General features: G+C 59.2%; 1 protein-coding gene across 1 annotated transcript in view; it reads left to right on the forward strand.

Annotated features, from left to right (window-relative positions):
• Positions 1–223: 223 nt before the first annotated feature.
• The window catches only part of DENND3 (DENN domain containing 3), a 28,514-nt gene continuing 14,705 nt past the window's right edge, over positions 224–14,032 (forward strand). Inside the window, exons 1-8 of the mRNA XM_070392446.1 lie at positions 224–412; positions 6,319–6,595; positions 7,441–7,556; positions 8,541–8,680; positions 9,636–9,747; positions 11,490–11,609; positions 12,375–12,593; positions 13,389–13,495. Of these exons, the coding sequence (XP_070248547.1) occupies positions 311–412; positions 6,319–6,595; positions 7,441–7,556; positions 8,541–8,680; positions 9,636–9,747; positions 11,490–11,609; positions 12,375–12,593; positions 13,389–13,495 (1,193 nt within the window). The 5' untranslated portion in view covers positions 224–310. The remainder of the gene's footprint in view (positions 413–6,318; positions 6,596–7,440; positions 7,557–8,540; positions 8,681–9,635; positions 9,748–11,489; positions 11,610–12,374; positions 12,594–13,388; positions 13,496–14,032) is intronic.

Genomic DNA, 14,032 nt, shown 5'->3' on the forward strand with positions numbered 1-14,032 from the left:
TACAGGCCCCGCCAGGCCGCTCTCCGGCCGTCAGGCCCCGCCCCAGACCCCGCCCCCGTCTGGCCCCGCCTCTACAGCCCCCGCCAGGCCGCGCTCCAGCCTCAGGCCCCGCCCCTAAGGCCCCGCCCCTAAGACCCCGCCCCCTAAGACCCCGCCCCTCCAGGCCGCGCTCCAGCCTCAGGCCCCGCCCGGCGGACGGCGCTCTTCGCGGATCCGGCCGGCAGCCGGTAGTGCGCTCCGGGCGCTGCTGGGCGCGAGGTCGGAATCGGGCCCCCGGGTGCGCCCCGCTGGCAGCGGCGGCATAGCAGCCATGGCGGAGGCGGCGCCGCAGCACCTGGCGCTGCCCTCGGGGCTCTTGGAGCTGTGCGTGCTGCTGGGGGCCCCCCGGGACAGCCTCCGCGGCCCCGAGCAGGTAAGCACCCCACGGGGAAACAGGCGGCGCGACGGTTGCTGAGCGGGTTCAGGACCCGGCGCACCCCGAGTCAGTGTCCCCGAGGACCCCCGCACCACCTCCTCGTACTCGCGGCGCCATCCCCGCACCCCCGGGCGGGGACCCGGCAAGTCTGCGGGGTGCGCGCAGGACGATGCGCCCTTGGTCCGGCCAGGCCTGGCTGCCTCCGGTCTGCCGGGTGCCGAGAGCCGCAGCTGTTCTTCCCAGAGGCGGAGTTCGATTGGCCGCCCCTGGGGCTCCCCCCGCAGCACCCCCGGGCGGGGACCCGCTGGAGTCGTTCCAGAGGTTCCTGGGAGGAGCGCCTGGCGTCCGTCCCGCGTTCTCCAGGAGCCTCGGCTTCGGAGAAACCAGCTGTTTTCCCTTCTCTCCACCGGCTCAGCCAAGGGACAGACGCCTGTCCCCCCGCCCCTGGGAGCAGCGGCTTCGGACTTTCTCCTTCTCCTGTTTTCCCTGTGCTCGCACTTTTTCTTGGTCCTGGGACGACTCTTCTGCATGGGCCTGCGGCCCTCTTTCTTTTTTTTCTGGTTAGAAGCGATGCCCCGTGTGTTCAGGGGCCCCCACTTTACCCCCCAGTTACGCCGGCCAGTGCATCAGAGAGGCAGAGGCGCATTTGCGCGCTGAGACTGCAGGGCTGAATGGACAGCCGGAGAGAAGCTCAATGTTCCTGAAATTCACCCCATTTACATCTGCCCGTGCTTTCCTGGTCTCTGCTCCTTGGCCATCGCCTCCCCTCCCCCCACTTTTACTCCTCGAACCCCCAAATGTCTGTGTCCCCTTTTTTAAAAAATATTTTTTTTTATTGATTTCAGAGAGGAAGGGAGAAGGAGAGAGATAGAAACATCAATGACGAGAGAGAATCATTGATTGGCTGCCTCCTGCACACCCCACGCTGGGGATCCAGCCCCGGCATGTGCCCTGACCGGGAATTGAACCTGAGACCCTTCAGTCTGCAGGCCGACGCTCTATTCACTGAGCCACACCAGCCAGGGCTGTGTCCCCCTTTTGGCGGTCTCCTCTGACCCTCTGTGGGTTGGTTGAGCTGTCTCCCTGCCTCTCCTTTGCCAAGTGGCCGTTCCTCCTTTCTCTTCTGATAGGAAATGGCTGGGTTGCAGCCTGGTCTGCCGGCAGCCGGCGCCCGCGCTTCTGGCACGGTTACCACACACCGGTCAGTCGCCTCGATGTGAGATGTGTTTTGGGAGCAGGATGAGTGAACTGAACTATGACAGCGCTGCTTCCTGAACCAAACAGGCTGCGGCATCCTGCCAGGTCTGGGGCTGCCGCTGCTCTGTCTTCCACCTCCTGCCCTCTGTTCTGCACTGCAATTCCATTGATTCCATTCATTCGGGGTTGGGAGGAGGGCGGGGAGACGGTAGAAGAAGGAGCAGGAAAAAGGAGCGAGCGTGAAGACACGCGTTACACTTCCTGGAGCGGCCCTGCTTGTATGACTCACATGAATGTTAACATGAACCAAACATTTTATTTATTTATTTATTTATTATTTTAAAATATATTTTTATTGGTTTTAGAGAGGAGGGGAGAGGGAGAGAGAAAGATAGAAACAACAATGATGAGAGAGAATCATGGATTGGCTGCCTCCTGCACGCCCCACACTGCGGGTAGAGCCCACAACCCAGGCCTGTGCCCTGACCGGGAATCGAACTGTGATCTCCTGGTTCATAGGTCGATACTCAACCACTGAGCCACGCCGGCCGGGCTTACTTAGTTTGATTTTTTAGAGCTCTTCTATTTGAATGTCCAAGGCTGTTTAATAACTTTTAATTTTGCTTTTTTTAACTTCACCATTTCTCTGTGCCTCAGACATTCCTCTGGTGAGCCTAGAGGTGTGAGAACCGTCCAGCTTAAGCGTAGGATGGTGTCGTGTCCTACCTTTGGGGTTTATGTATTTCTCAGATGAGGTGGTGTTTGTTTTGTTGATGACAGTGACAGGGAATTGGAGGGTACAGTTCGATCCCCAGGCGAGTTACCTGTTGGTGACATTTCCTGCCACTCCGCGGTTGCTATGGAGACCAAGCACAGGGTGTGAGGCAGGGGCACCCATCCACCAGAGAGGAAGGAAGTGCCCGAGCTTCCGCGTTCGGTTCGGGTCATCCTGGTTTCGGTTTCGAGCCCAGCACCGCCCAGCAGGCCTTGCTGGACGAGGACAGCCAGTGTTCTTGATCTGCCTGCCCAGCCGCCGGTGCTGGCCGCAGGGGGTCCCTGGGTCGCGGCTCTGGAGCGCTAAACAGTGATTAATTCTGTTCTATTTCTCAGATGATGCGGACCCCACCGTGAAGGTCAGGGCCACTGTGACTCACAAAAAATCTGTGACTCAAGTGAATGAATGTTTGTGGTCTTTACCTGTGAATTAGATTTTTTTTTTTAACCCAAATGATGTTTTTCTTGGGGGAGAAGGGGCTTATTAAGTCCCGGCCAGCTGGGCAAGACCAGGAAATCCCTCGGGCTGAGTCTGTGGGACTGGAACTGTCGTCCCAGGGTGCGGGCAGCGGGGACGTGAGACGCCGAACACTCGGGGTTCAGGGTTATTCTCCCGGGAACTGACTGACTGAGGGGTCCTCGCCGGGCACCGATGTGTCGGACACACGCTTCCTGGCAGCCCTGGCAGGGGGTTGGGCAGGCAGACCTGGGGGCTAGGCACCAGCCCGTCGTGGGGCTCGGCACGGACATCACAGCTTCGTCACACCGTGTGGCGCTCCGCAGTGTGACCGGGACGCCAGCCCCAGCGTGTGGTTACGTGGGAGCAAACCCCCGGCTACAGGGACCATGTGGCTAGGAGGTTCTGTGGATGAGAAAACGCTATTTACAGATTCGTAAAAACGAGGAGAAGGTCCTGGCTGTGCAGCGCGCTCCCTTCGAGTCACGGCGCCGGGGGAAGCTCGTTTTTTCAGACGCGTCCGTATTGCTTATCGGGTCAGAAGAGCCAACAGCGGAAACGGTTTCCACTTTTTTTTTTTTAATTCTCACCCAGGGATATTTTTCTTTCTTTTTAAAAAAAATATATTTTATTGATTTCAGAGAGGAAGGGAGGAGAGAGATAGAAACATCAATGATGGGAGAGAATCATTGATTGGCTGCCTCCTGCACGCCCCCTAGTGGGGATCGAGCCTGCAACCCGGGTATGTGCCCTTGACCAGAATCGAACCTGGGACCCTTCAGTCCTCAGGCCAATGTCCATCCACTGAGCCAAACCGGCCAGGGCCCAGGGATATTTTTCCATTGATTTTCAGAGAGAGTGGAAGAGAGAGGGAAAGGCAGAGAGTAGATGTGAGAGAAGCACATCGATCGGTCACCTCCTGCAACCGAGGCCCATGCCCTTGACTGGGATGGAACTCCTGACCCTTTGGTCCACAGGCCGACCCTCTAGCCACTGAGCCAAACCAGGAGGGCTGGCTTCCACTTTGGAAACAGCGAGCTGACCGCCAGCTGGTGGGGTTGGGCCACGTCACTCTTAAGTGACGGAAGCGAAAAGAGGGAACGCGGGAGCCTCTGGGCCTCAGGGTGATGACCGCATGCAACCCAGTGAGCGGCCCGAGGGGTCGCCGCGTGCCGAGGGGGGTGGGGGGATGGACGGAGGCAGCCACATCTGTGCTGGGGGTGGGGACACAGGAAACCAGGGCAGCCCCTGCCTCGCCCTACCCGCAGCTCCAAAGGTGGCAGTGCCAAGGCCGGGCAGCCGCCCTCTGGAGGGAGGACGGAGGGCGGGGGTGAGGTGCCTGGGAGGCGATGGGAGGGCGATCGGAGCTTAATTTTTGAGGCTGTGGGTTTAAGGGACCCGCGCAGATGCAGGTCCGTCAGGCACCTGAGGACCGCCTGGGAGTGGGCGGCGGTGTGAGCGGGCGTGGGGCTCTGGCGCTGCCCCCTGTGGGTGGACAGAGGGCAGTGAGGAGGGACAGGGGCCAGGGCTCACCCCTGGGGGGCCGCAGGCGCTGCGAGGAGCAGGAGGGAGGGGAAGCGTCCGGAAAAGGGCCGGTCAACCGCCTCCCAGGCTGCTCCTCTGACTGTTTCTACCGGGAGAGGGCTGGCTGGCAGGGGATGCCTCGCCCGTCTTCTCGGCTATCACGCCCCCTGTGGGGGAAAGGGAGACCATGGCTCTAGTTGCCTAGGTCCCAACCGCTGGGCTTTGAAAGGAAAGTTGTACAAAAGATTTCACGTAACCAAAGAAATAGGCTCCTTTGTGTACGACGCGCGAAGGGTTTTAGTTATACGGCCTCTGATTTCCCATGGCTGGTCTTGGTTCCCATTGGTATTAATCCCCCACTCCCCAATACAAAACAATGACTGCATTTAAATTCTGTAGCATGAAAATCTTCTCTTTCACTTATATTTTATTGATTGATGTTAGAGAGAGAGAGGAGGGGACGAGAGAAACATTGCTTTGTGTTCCGTGCATTTATGCGTTCAGGTTGAGTCTTCGTTTTTCCCATGGCCATGTGCCCTGACCAGGGCGACCCATACCCGGTGTGCCGGGATGATGCCCCTGGGCGGGCAGCACTCTCGCGTGGACGTAGTGGCTGCAGATGCTGTCACTGTGCCCGCCTGGAGGTGTGGAGTCCCCTGCTGGTGCCGCTCATTCGTACTGAGATGTGATGTTGGCTGTGTCCTTCCTGCTGGTCAAGGTCACGTTCTCCTGGTGCCAGTGATGCCCTTCCTAAGGCCATTTCTAGGGTCCCCCCACCCCACCCCACCCCACCAGGCTGCCTCTTCCGTCCCTGCTCTTTATACCCGAGGCTCCTGCAGTAGACGCGCCCCCTCCCCCGTCTCCCAGGCTGCGCTGCCTGCAGTCCGTGGGGAGACCTGAGGCCAGTCTGGCCGCCACACAGCCTGGGCGCGGTCGTTCCCACCCGGACACTCATCCCCAGATCTTCGTCCCCGCTCTCCTCGCAGCCTCACAGGCTTTGCCGTCAGAAAAGATCGAGGGGAGCCCAGGCTCCGTGTTATTTGGGGGAAGAATGGAAAGAAGAGGTTAAGACAAATGGTGGACCCAGTGACAGTTTAGGAGAATTCTGGTGCAGTGACCCCCTTTGACTTTGTATTTATTTTTATTATTTAAAAAACATTTGTATTGATTTCAGTGAGGAAGGGAGAGGGAAAGAGAGAGAAACATCAATGATGAGTGAGAATCATGGATCCTCTGCCTCCTGCACGCCCCCTCCTGGGTATTGAGCCCGCAACCCGGGCGTGAGCCCGGACGGGGAACCGAACCGTGACCTCCTGGTGCCTAGTCGATGCTCAACCACTGAGCCCCGCCAGCCGGGCGTGACCCCCTTTTATTGATCCCGCGGGGCATTTGTGGAGCGAGGACGCACGTGTGTCCTTCCTCAGTGCCCTCGCTCTCTCCGTCCCCCGGGTCAGTGTGCCGGCTGCGCTGGCCTGGCGGGCGTGGGGCTGGAACACGGTGTGCAGGGCTGTGTACAGAGCCCGCCATGGCGCTGCCCTCCCCACCAGCCTGTGAGGCGACATGAGGGCTTCCCGGGGACCCAGAGAGGCCGAGCCCTTGGCTTGGGCATCTCCTTTACTTCCGAAGCTCCCCCCGGGCAGGGAAGCTCCAGGCTGAGGAGCTAACTGGCCGCCCTCGGAGACGGAGCCGCTCTGACCCCAGGTCTGTCCACCGCAGGACGGGCTTTGTTCGGCTGCTGCCGGGGCCATGTCAGCAGCTGCAGGACCAGGCTCCAGGCGGCGTCCACTTGCCTGGACATCAGGCAACTTCCGAGGGTCCTCACTGTCATAGCCGCTGGCGGGAGAGGCCGCCCCCACGCCAGTGCCGCTGCCCGCGGTGCATGCGTGGGCCCAAAGGGCGACCGGGGACGAGGCGGACGCCATTGCAGCAACTCTTCCTCTGCCTGCTCCAGGTGGCCCAGAAAAGGGGGGTCCCAAATCCTTCTGCCCTCGACCCCGAGGTGCTGTCCGTCTTCGTGCCGCCCTTTGTCAGCAAGGAGGACGGACAGACGGCCGGCACCAGCTGCGGGACCCTCGGCAGAACCAAGAGGCGCTCCTTCAGGAAGAAGAGAGAGAAGCCCAGGGCGGACCCCGGCCAGGGCCCCTCGGGGCCCCGAGAAGCGGACACTGAGGACGTCAGCGTCCCCGACGGCGTGGACCTGCTGGCCCTGCCTCAGCTGTGCTTCCCAGGTACCTGCCCCCGATGCATGTGCTGAGGCCACACCGTGACCTGCGTCCGGAAGTCACCGCGTTCGGGGGAGGGAGCGTGCAGCTGGAGGGGAGCTGGCCACCCTCGGGCCTGTGTCCTGTCCCAGGACTGCGCTGTCTTTTTTCCTCTTTTTAAAAATATATTTTTATTAATTTCAGAGAGGAAGGGAGAGAGAGAGAGAAACATCCATGAGGAGAGAGAATCATGGACCGGCTGCCTCCTGCACGCCCCACACTGGGATGGAGCCCACAACCCAGGCCTGTGCCCTGACGGGGAATTGAACCATGACCTCCTGGTTCATAGGTCGACGACACTCACCCACTGAGCCACATGGCCGGGCTGGACTGAGCTGTCTTGATCTTGGGGTTTCAACACTAAAAGGCAGCTGGGCCTCCAGCACAGCCCCTGGGGCGTTGGACAGCTGAGTCCTGGCGGGGTCGCATGGCGTGTTCACGATGCTTTGAAAGCATTTCATCCTCAGGGGCCTGGCAGGGGCTGTGGGGTCAGGTGAGCCAGTTCCGGCCCCTCCCGCCCGTTTCCTGCGTCTCCGGGGCCAGATGCACAGGTTGTGCTTTTCCCCCCAAACCGGCCAGGTCTGCAGACAGCAGGGTGCGCGCGGGGCTGCGCTTCCTGGCTGGTCGTGGAGAAACGGCGCAGGGGCGGGTGTGGAACACGCAGACTGAGGACTGGACATCAGTGTCTGTCCGGCCGTTTCCACGGGAAACTGCTGCTGCTGCCTCGTTTCGGGGACGATACCCCAGGGGTCCCCGTGCTCAGGAAGCAGGGGCCACTCTGGCTTCACATTCTTTCTCCTTTCCGCCTGCAGGGGGCCTGTGTGTGGCCTCGGAACCTCAGGAGGACCGTGTCCACTTCCTGGTGCTGACGGACGTCTGCGGGAACAGGACGTACGCCGCGGTGGCCCAGTACTACCGGCCGCTGCACGTAGGTGGCTCCCGCGCCTGCCCTCTGACATCGGGTCCGGGTTGGGTTCCTAGGACCACCCCATTTTTCAGATGAGAAAATGGTGGCACAGAGAGGTCAAGTGACTTGCCTGGGGTCACACAGCGGCCAGGATTTGAACTTGAGCAGACCAACCCTCAAGAGTGTGCACTCACTGCACGGTGGTGGGCAGACGACGGCCGACTGTCTCCGGGGCTCTCCCTCTACCTGGCCGTCTACCTTACAGTGACAGTTCACAAAGTCCCTGACGGAAGCTGTCCTCACGCTCCTCCCTCCCCACCCAAACTCCCTCCACAGCCCCCTCCCGACAGCCCAGATTATGGCCCCCAGATAGTGCCCCGTGTGGAGCGGTGCCTCTGGGAGGCGCTGCTGAGCTGTTTCACGCCCAGGTCCCTCCTGCTCCTCCTCCGTGATGCCTCCCCCACCCCCTCCTGCTGCCTCACTTGCTCCTGTTCAGCCACGCCCTGTGGCCCCTCTGGTGTCGGCTTTTCTACCTGCATCCCCTCCCCCGAGGCTGTGAGCTTCCCCAGCGCAGGGACGCGCCTTCCCTTCTTTGTAACCTTTTACAAATATTTTTATTGATTTCAGAGAGGAAGGGAGAGGGAGAGAGAGAGACATCCATGATGAGAGAGGACCATTGATCGGCTGCCTCCTGCACCCCCCACCACCTGTGCATCTGGCCCTGGGGACCCAGGAGACAGGTGGGAGGGGGCGGAACTGGCTCACCTGACCCCCGAGCATGACGGAACTTGGGGCTGAAAATGCTTTAAAAGCACCATAAACACACCCCTGGGGACGGAGCCCGCAACCGGGCCTGTGCCCTGCTCGGGAGTTGAACTGTGACCGGAGGGGGTTGGGAGGGGGACTGGGTCCGGCCCTGCGGCCCCGCCTCTGTCTGGAGCCGCGGGCGCCGTGGAGGATGCACACAGGGCCCCGGGCGGGAGGTGACGCCCCGCTCTCTCCCAGGACGAGCACTGCTTCTACAGCGGCAAGCCCCGCCGCGAGTCCCTGCTGAGCGCGGGCGCCGCCGGCTGCTTCGTGCCCTTCGCCGTGTGCGTGATCTCGCGGTTCCCCTACTACAACGCCCTCAGGGACTGCCTGTCCTGGTGAGCCGCCCCCCCTCCCCCACCCCCCGCCCTCGGCTGCGGCCACCCTAGAACCCCAACCCGGGCAGGCTCGGGAGCGCGTGTGGGAACCCAGGATCCGGGCGAGGCTAGCCTGGGGCCGCGGGACAGGGTGGGGAGGTAGGGCACTGTCGGAAGTCATGATACTGGGATCCGAGAAAGGGACGTGAACCAGGAAAACGCCTTCCCTGGCTGTCTGAAAATCAGCGCTGCTGTCAGTTCTAATTTTTGTTTGCATTTTATTTTTTTTTATTATTTTTTTAAATATATTTTTATTGATTTCAGAGAGGAAGAGAGAGAGAGAGAGAGAGAGAGAAACATCAATGATGAGAATCATGGATCGGCTGCCTCCTGCACGCCCCACACTGGGGATTGAGCCCACAACCCAGGCCTGTGCCCAGTGACCTCCTGGGTCATAGGTCGACGCTCACCCACTGAGCCACACCCGCCGGCCGGGCTTCGTTGGCATTTTGACAGTTTCCCTTCGGGGTGGAAGAGCTGACTTAACGCTGATGCTGAGTTGGAAGCCGGAGGACGCAGAGAAGGTCCGGGAAACCGGAGAGCACTGCATTGGCCCGATCCACCGCCTCGCGGGGGTGTGGCCGCGAGGACCCTGCGGGCAGCCCTGCCACCGAGCTCTGCTCTTGGAATCGGGGTGGTGATCGCAGACGGAGCGGAAGGCGTGGGCAGCGAGAGCCACGTGCACAGGCCCGCGTCCCGCTGGTTCCGCTGGCGGACAGTCCATCGGGACTCCCCTGGATCGGGCTGAGCTGGAATCCTCTCCGGCAAACGAGCCGCGTTCGTCCTCAAGTCCCAGCACCCAGTTGTAGTTTGTAAACTGGCCGTCTCCGGACATGGGGGCGTCCAGCCTGCATTTATGGCTACGGTCGTCACAGGCTGTGGAACGGAGAGCTGAAAGTTTCTTTTTAAATTTCAGTTTGTTGACTCACCTGAAGCTCTGCAAGGACTTCGAAGTTGACAATCACATCAAAGACTTCGCTGCGAAAGTCTCTCTGATCCCCAGCCCCCCGCCGGGACCGCTGCACCTGGTAATTTCTCCTGTTTCTCTGCAAAGAGACGGTAACATGATGAAGAAGCCTCAGTGTTTTTCCTAAAACATCTCCTGAGTTTCCACGTTGGTTCTCGAGTTCCTGACACGCCTTTTACACACTAGCCCTAAAGGTCAAATCACTGAAAGTAGAAATTTATTTTCTAAAAGTTTAGCAATGACGCTTTGTTCTTGCGTCCGGCAAGTAGGCCTCGAGCTCCGCGGATTGGCCCTGGTGAGTGGGTGTGGAGCTGGTCATCGGCCGCCTGGGGACTTAACCCACCAGTTCATTACTCCCTACGCAGAAATCACGTAGTATTTACTTAAATTACAAATTTCCCACTTGTTTCTCTAGAATATCAGGCAATATATTTAACTAGTTAATGTTTTTTCCTGTCCAGTGTGATTAATGATATATATATATATATATATATATGTATTTATTTAGTTAATGAGCAACCATTTCCCAAACTGGGTTCCATGGGACCCCCCCCCCCCCCCAGCTGTTTTTGGCTGTTTCGTGACAGGAGGGTTTCAGGGTTCAGGAGGGTTCGGGACAGGCAGACCACACTCTGCCTTTGTTGAGTAACAGCTCAGACTGCACGTGATGCAACCTGTGTGACTCAGCGGTTTTCAGGCTGTGAGATGCTTCCTTTTAAAAAACCAAACCAAACCAAACCCAGAAAACCAGGCCCGTTAAATACGCGCTAGCAGCTGTAGGGACTGCGCGTCCGCGTCGCTCTCCTAGTCCCTCGGCAACGCCGCACACGCCTTGGCCCTTCACACTTGGGTTAATGCCAGTTGAGGATGTGTTGCATGTGTCGTGAGTCACGTGATTAGGAACCTCTTGCGTCTCTGTAACGGCCCTGAGCCCGGCCTCCGCTAGGGAGGGAGCCCTGCCGACGCCTCGGGCGGAGCCAGGGCAGGGGCTCGGCCTCGGCTCTGCCCCAGGCCCTGCAGGGACCCGCGTGGGGACGTGCTGGCGGGCACTCTCTCTGTCGGGGGGCAGTTGGCACTTGTTTACTGTGCAGCGACGTTCTTGCTCTGAACTCTGCAAGGACTCCCAGAGGACCTGCTGCCGCAGATCTGAGCGCTTCTGCGTTCTCTCCCCCGGGACCTGGCTCGTACTTAGGGCATCCCGTCCTGCTCATCTGCGGGCTCCAGGGCCGGGCGGGCACCCAGTGGGCACCCTGCGGGCACCCAGCATTCCCCGAGCGCCTCCCATGTCGTGTGGCTGATTCTGGGGACCCCGAGTGGAGGGGGCCGTAGCTTCCTCCTGGTCCACGGTGTCCTTAAACATATGACAGGCGTTCTGTGAATACGCAGTTTAAAGCGTTATTCTAAAATATTTAGAAAAATGAAGTCTTTTAAAAAATTGTTTAAATGACACGTCTTTAAGGAACTTTGACCATTAAATACTAAGAGAAGACGTCCGCTGTAACTGCGCATGATGACGACTAGCTCAGGGTCATGTGAAGGCGATTGATGTGGGATCGGTGTTGGTTCTGCTAGAATTCTAGAGTTTGAGGAAGTCTGGCCGAGAAAAGCGTGAGGGCCGGGCTCTGCGGCCCCTGAGCGCCAGTCCTGTGTGTCTCCGGACTGAGGTGCTGTGACCCACAGGGTGGCCGCACGAGTCTTCTCAGTGTCCCCCGACTCCAGTGCTCTCTGAGCCCAAACGGTGGGTGTGGGTGCGTTCCCGCCTCCGCCGGGCGGCTCTGCGCTAAAACGGACGCGTCCCTGCAGATCTTCAACCTGAAGCCGCTGCAGATCGTGTTTCCCTCGCGCGCGGACCCCGAGAGCCCCGTCATCGACCTGGACCTCCACCTGCCGCTGCTGTGCTTCCGGCCTGAGAAGGTGCTGCAGGTGCGCGCCCCCCACACCCGGGCGCGTCCGCCCCTCGGCCTCGCGGGCATCAGAGCTACTGTTGTATCAGAGAGGATTCGAACGTCAGTGTCTCCCACAACATAAGACCCATGTACTCCAAGTGTTAATTTCCTTTTTTTAGAGTGGAGGGGGGGGGGGGGGGAGAGAGAGAGAAACATCGATGTGAGAGAGACACATTGATTGGCTACCTCCTGCACTGGTCCTGACCGGGGCCGGGGATGGGGTCTGCAGCCCAGGCATGTGCCCTTGACCAGGAGTTGAACCCATGACCCCTTGGTGCTCAGACCAGTGCTCTAACTATTGAGCACACTGGCCAGGGCTCAGAATGTTAAATTTTTAAAAAATATATTTTTGTTGATTTCAGAGAGGAAGGGAGAAGAAGAGAGAGATGGAAACATCAGTGATGAGAGAGAATCATTGACTGGCTGCCTCCTGCATGTCCTCTATTGGGGATCGAGCCTGCAACCCAGGCCTGTGCCCTGATTGGGAATCAAACCGATGACCTCTTGGTTCCTGGGTCAATGCTCAACCGCTGAGCCACACCCGGCCGGGTAAATGTTAATTTTTTTGTTTAAAAATTTTAGCATTCGCTGCTGTGCACACTATTTACAAATTGCTACTTTTTGGGGGAATCCCGGTGGCTTTTGTTTTGGCAAGTGGAGCAGGGAAACCCGGGCAGAAGCGGCACCCGGGTTCCGGCTTTGCTGGGGGCTCACGGCGTCCGCGGCCGGTCCGTCCCCGCAGGTCCTGGCGAGCCTGCTGACGGAGCAGCGCCTGGTCTTCTTCTCGGCGAGCTGGGCGCTGCTGACGCTGGTGGCCGAGTGCTTCCTGGCCTACCTGCACCCGCTGCGCTGGCAGCACACGCTCGTGCCCATCCTGTCGGGGCAGATGCTGGACTTCCTCATGGCGCCCACGGCCTTCCTCATGGGCTGCCACCTCAGCCACTTGGAAGAAGTCAGCAAGGTCAGGTACCGGCGGGGTCCCACCTCACCTTCTGGCGAGGGCGCCCGGCAGGGGCGCCGGGCGGTGACCTGCAGATTCCCGGCACATTCCGGGCCGCTGACGCGGGGCCTCTGGTGTGTGGTTGTGTGTTTTGTCGCAGATAAGACCTCACAAGGAGGCCGGGCACATATTTTAAACATCCCAAGTGTGTGCGGTCACCGCGCCGGGGCCCTGCCCAGGCCCGGTCCTTGGAGGCGCAGAGCAGGCGGGGCAGCCGGACAGACACGTCGGGCGTTGAATGTTGGTGACGCTCTCGCTGGAGTTCCGGAAGGTTCTCTCCAGGCTCCTCGAAGGAGCGCTGCAGTGTTCGTACCCAGGCAGGCGGAAGCCCGGCGACGTGCACTGAGGTCCTGGCTCAGACACAGGCCTTTAGCTCGCCAACATCACTCAGGAGTCGAGATCACATAAGGCTCTGTGTCTACGTGAGGTTTTTAAAAAATATATTAAAAAATATATTTTTATTGATTTTAGAGAGGAAGGGAGAGGGAGAGAAATGATGAGAGAGAATCATGGATGGGCTGCCTCCTGCACGCCCCACACTGGGGGTCAAGCCCACAACCTGGGCATGTGCCCTGACGGGGAATCGAACCATGACCTCCTGGTTCATAGGTCGACGACGCTCACCCACTGAGCCACCCGGCCGGGCCGAATCGGGTAGTTTAATGATGAGGACACTGCCTCCGGGTGTGCACGTGCATTCTGTGTTCTCACAGCCACATGCAGATTCTCACCTCGGCCTTGACGTCTGTTCCACAGGAAGCGGACGGTTTGGTTCTGATCAACATCGATAGTGGGAGCGTCACCTGCTCGGGCAGCGACGTCCCCGACATCCCCCTGCTGGCGGCGCAGACCTTCATTCAGAGGTAACCGTGGGAGCTGCGCGTGGGCAGGCTTCTCACTGGCCCGTGTTGAGTACCTTTTCAGTTTGATACTATTGACAGACTAGAGGCCCGATGCATGAAATCCGTGCAAGAGTAGCCCTCGCAGCCCCGGCTTCGTCGGAAGGGTGTCTAGACCGTCGTTCCGCTTCGTCCGTTCGGTCGATTTGCATGTTATGCTTTTATTATTATAGATACTTCATGTGTCTATAGTTTGGAAATTATTTGTGAGTTTTTAAAAATAAAAGTGAATTTTCTTTATTCTGATGTACCCTACGTATCAGTGTGGCCTTGAGGGGTCCGGGGATGGCCATGGCTCCCAGGAATCCTACCTCTCTTCTTGCCAGGACCCTGTGCCCGTGACCTTTGCAGTTCCTTCTGTCCATCACCCTTCCATCCACCTGTCCGTCCATCCATCTACCTGTCCATCCATCTCTCCATCCACCTGTCCATCCATCCCTCTGTCCACCTGTCCATCATCCCTCCATCCATCTGTCCATCCCTCCATCTACCTGTCCATCC

This window comes from Myotis yumanensis, unplaced genomic scaffold (assembly GCF_028538775.1).
Source record: "Myotis yumanensis isolate MYYU_CA2020_CCGP unplaced genomic scaffold, mMyoYum1.0.hap1 SCAF_15, whole genome shotgun sequence".
Classification (NCBI taxonomy): Eukaryota; Metazoa; Chordata; class Mammalia; order Chiroptera; family Vespertilionidae; genus Myotis; species Myotis yumanensis.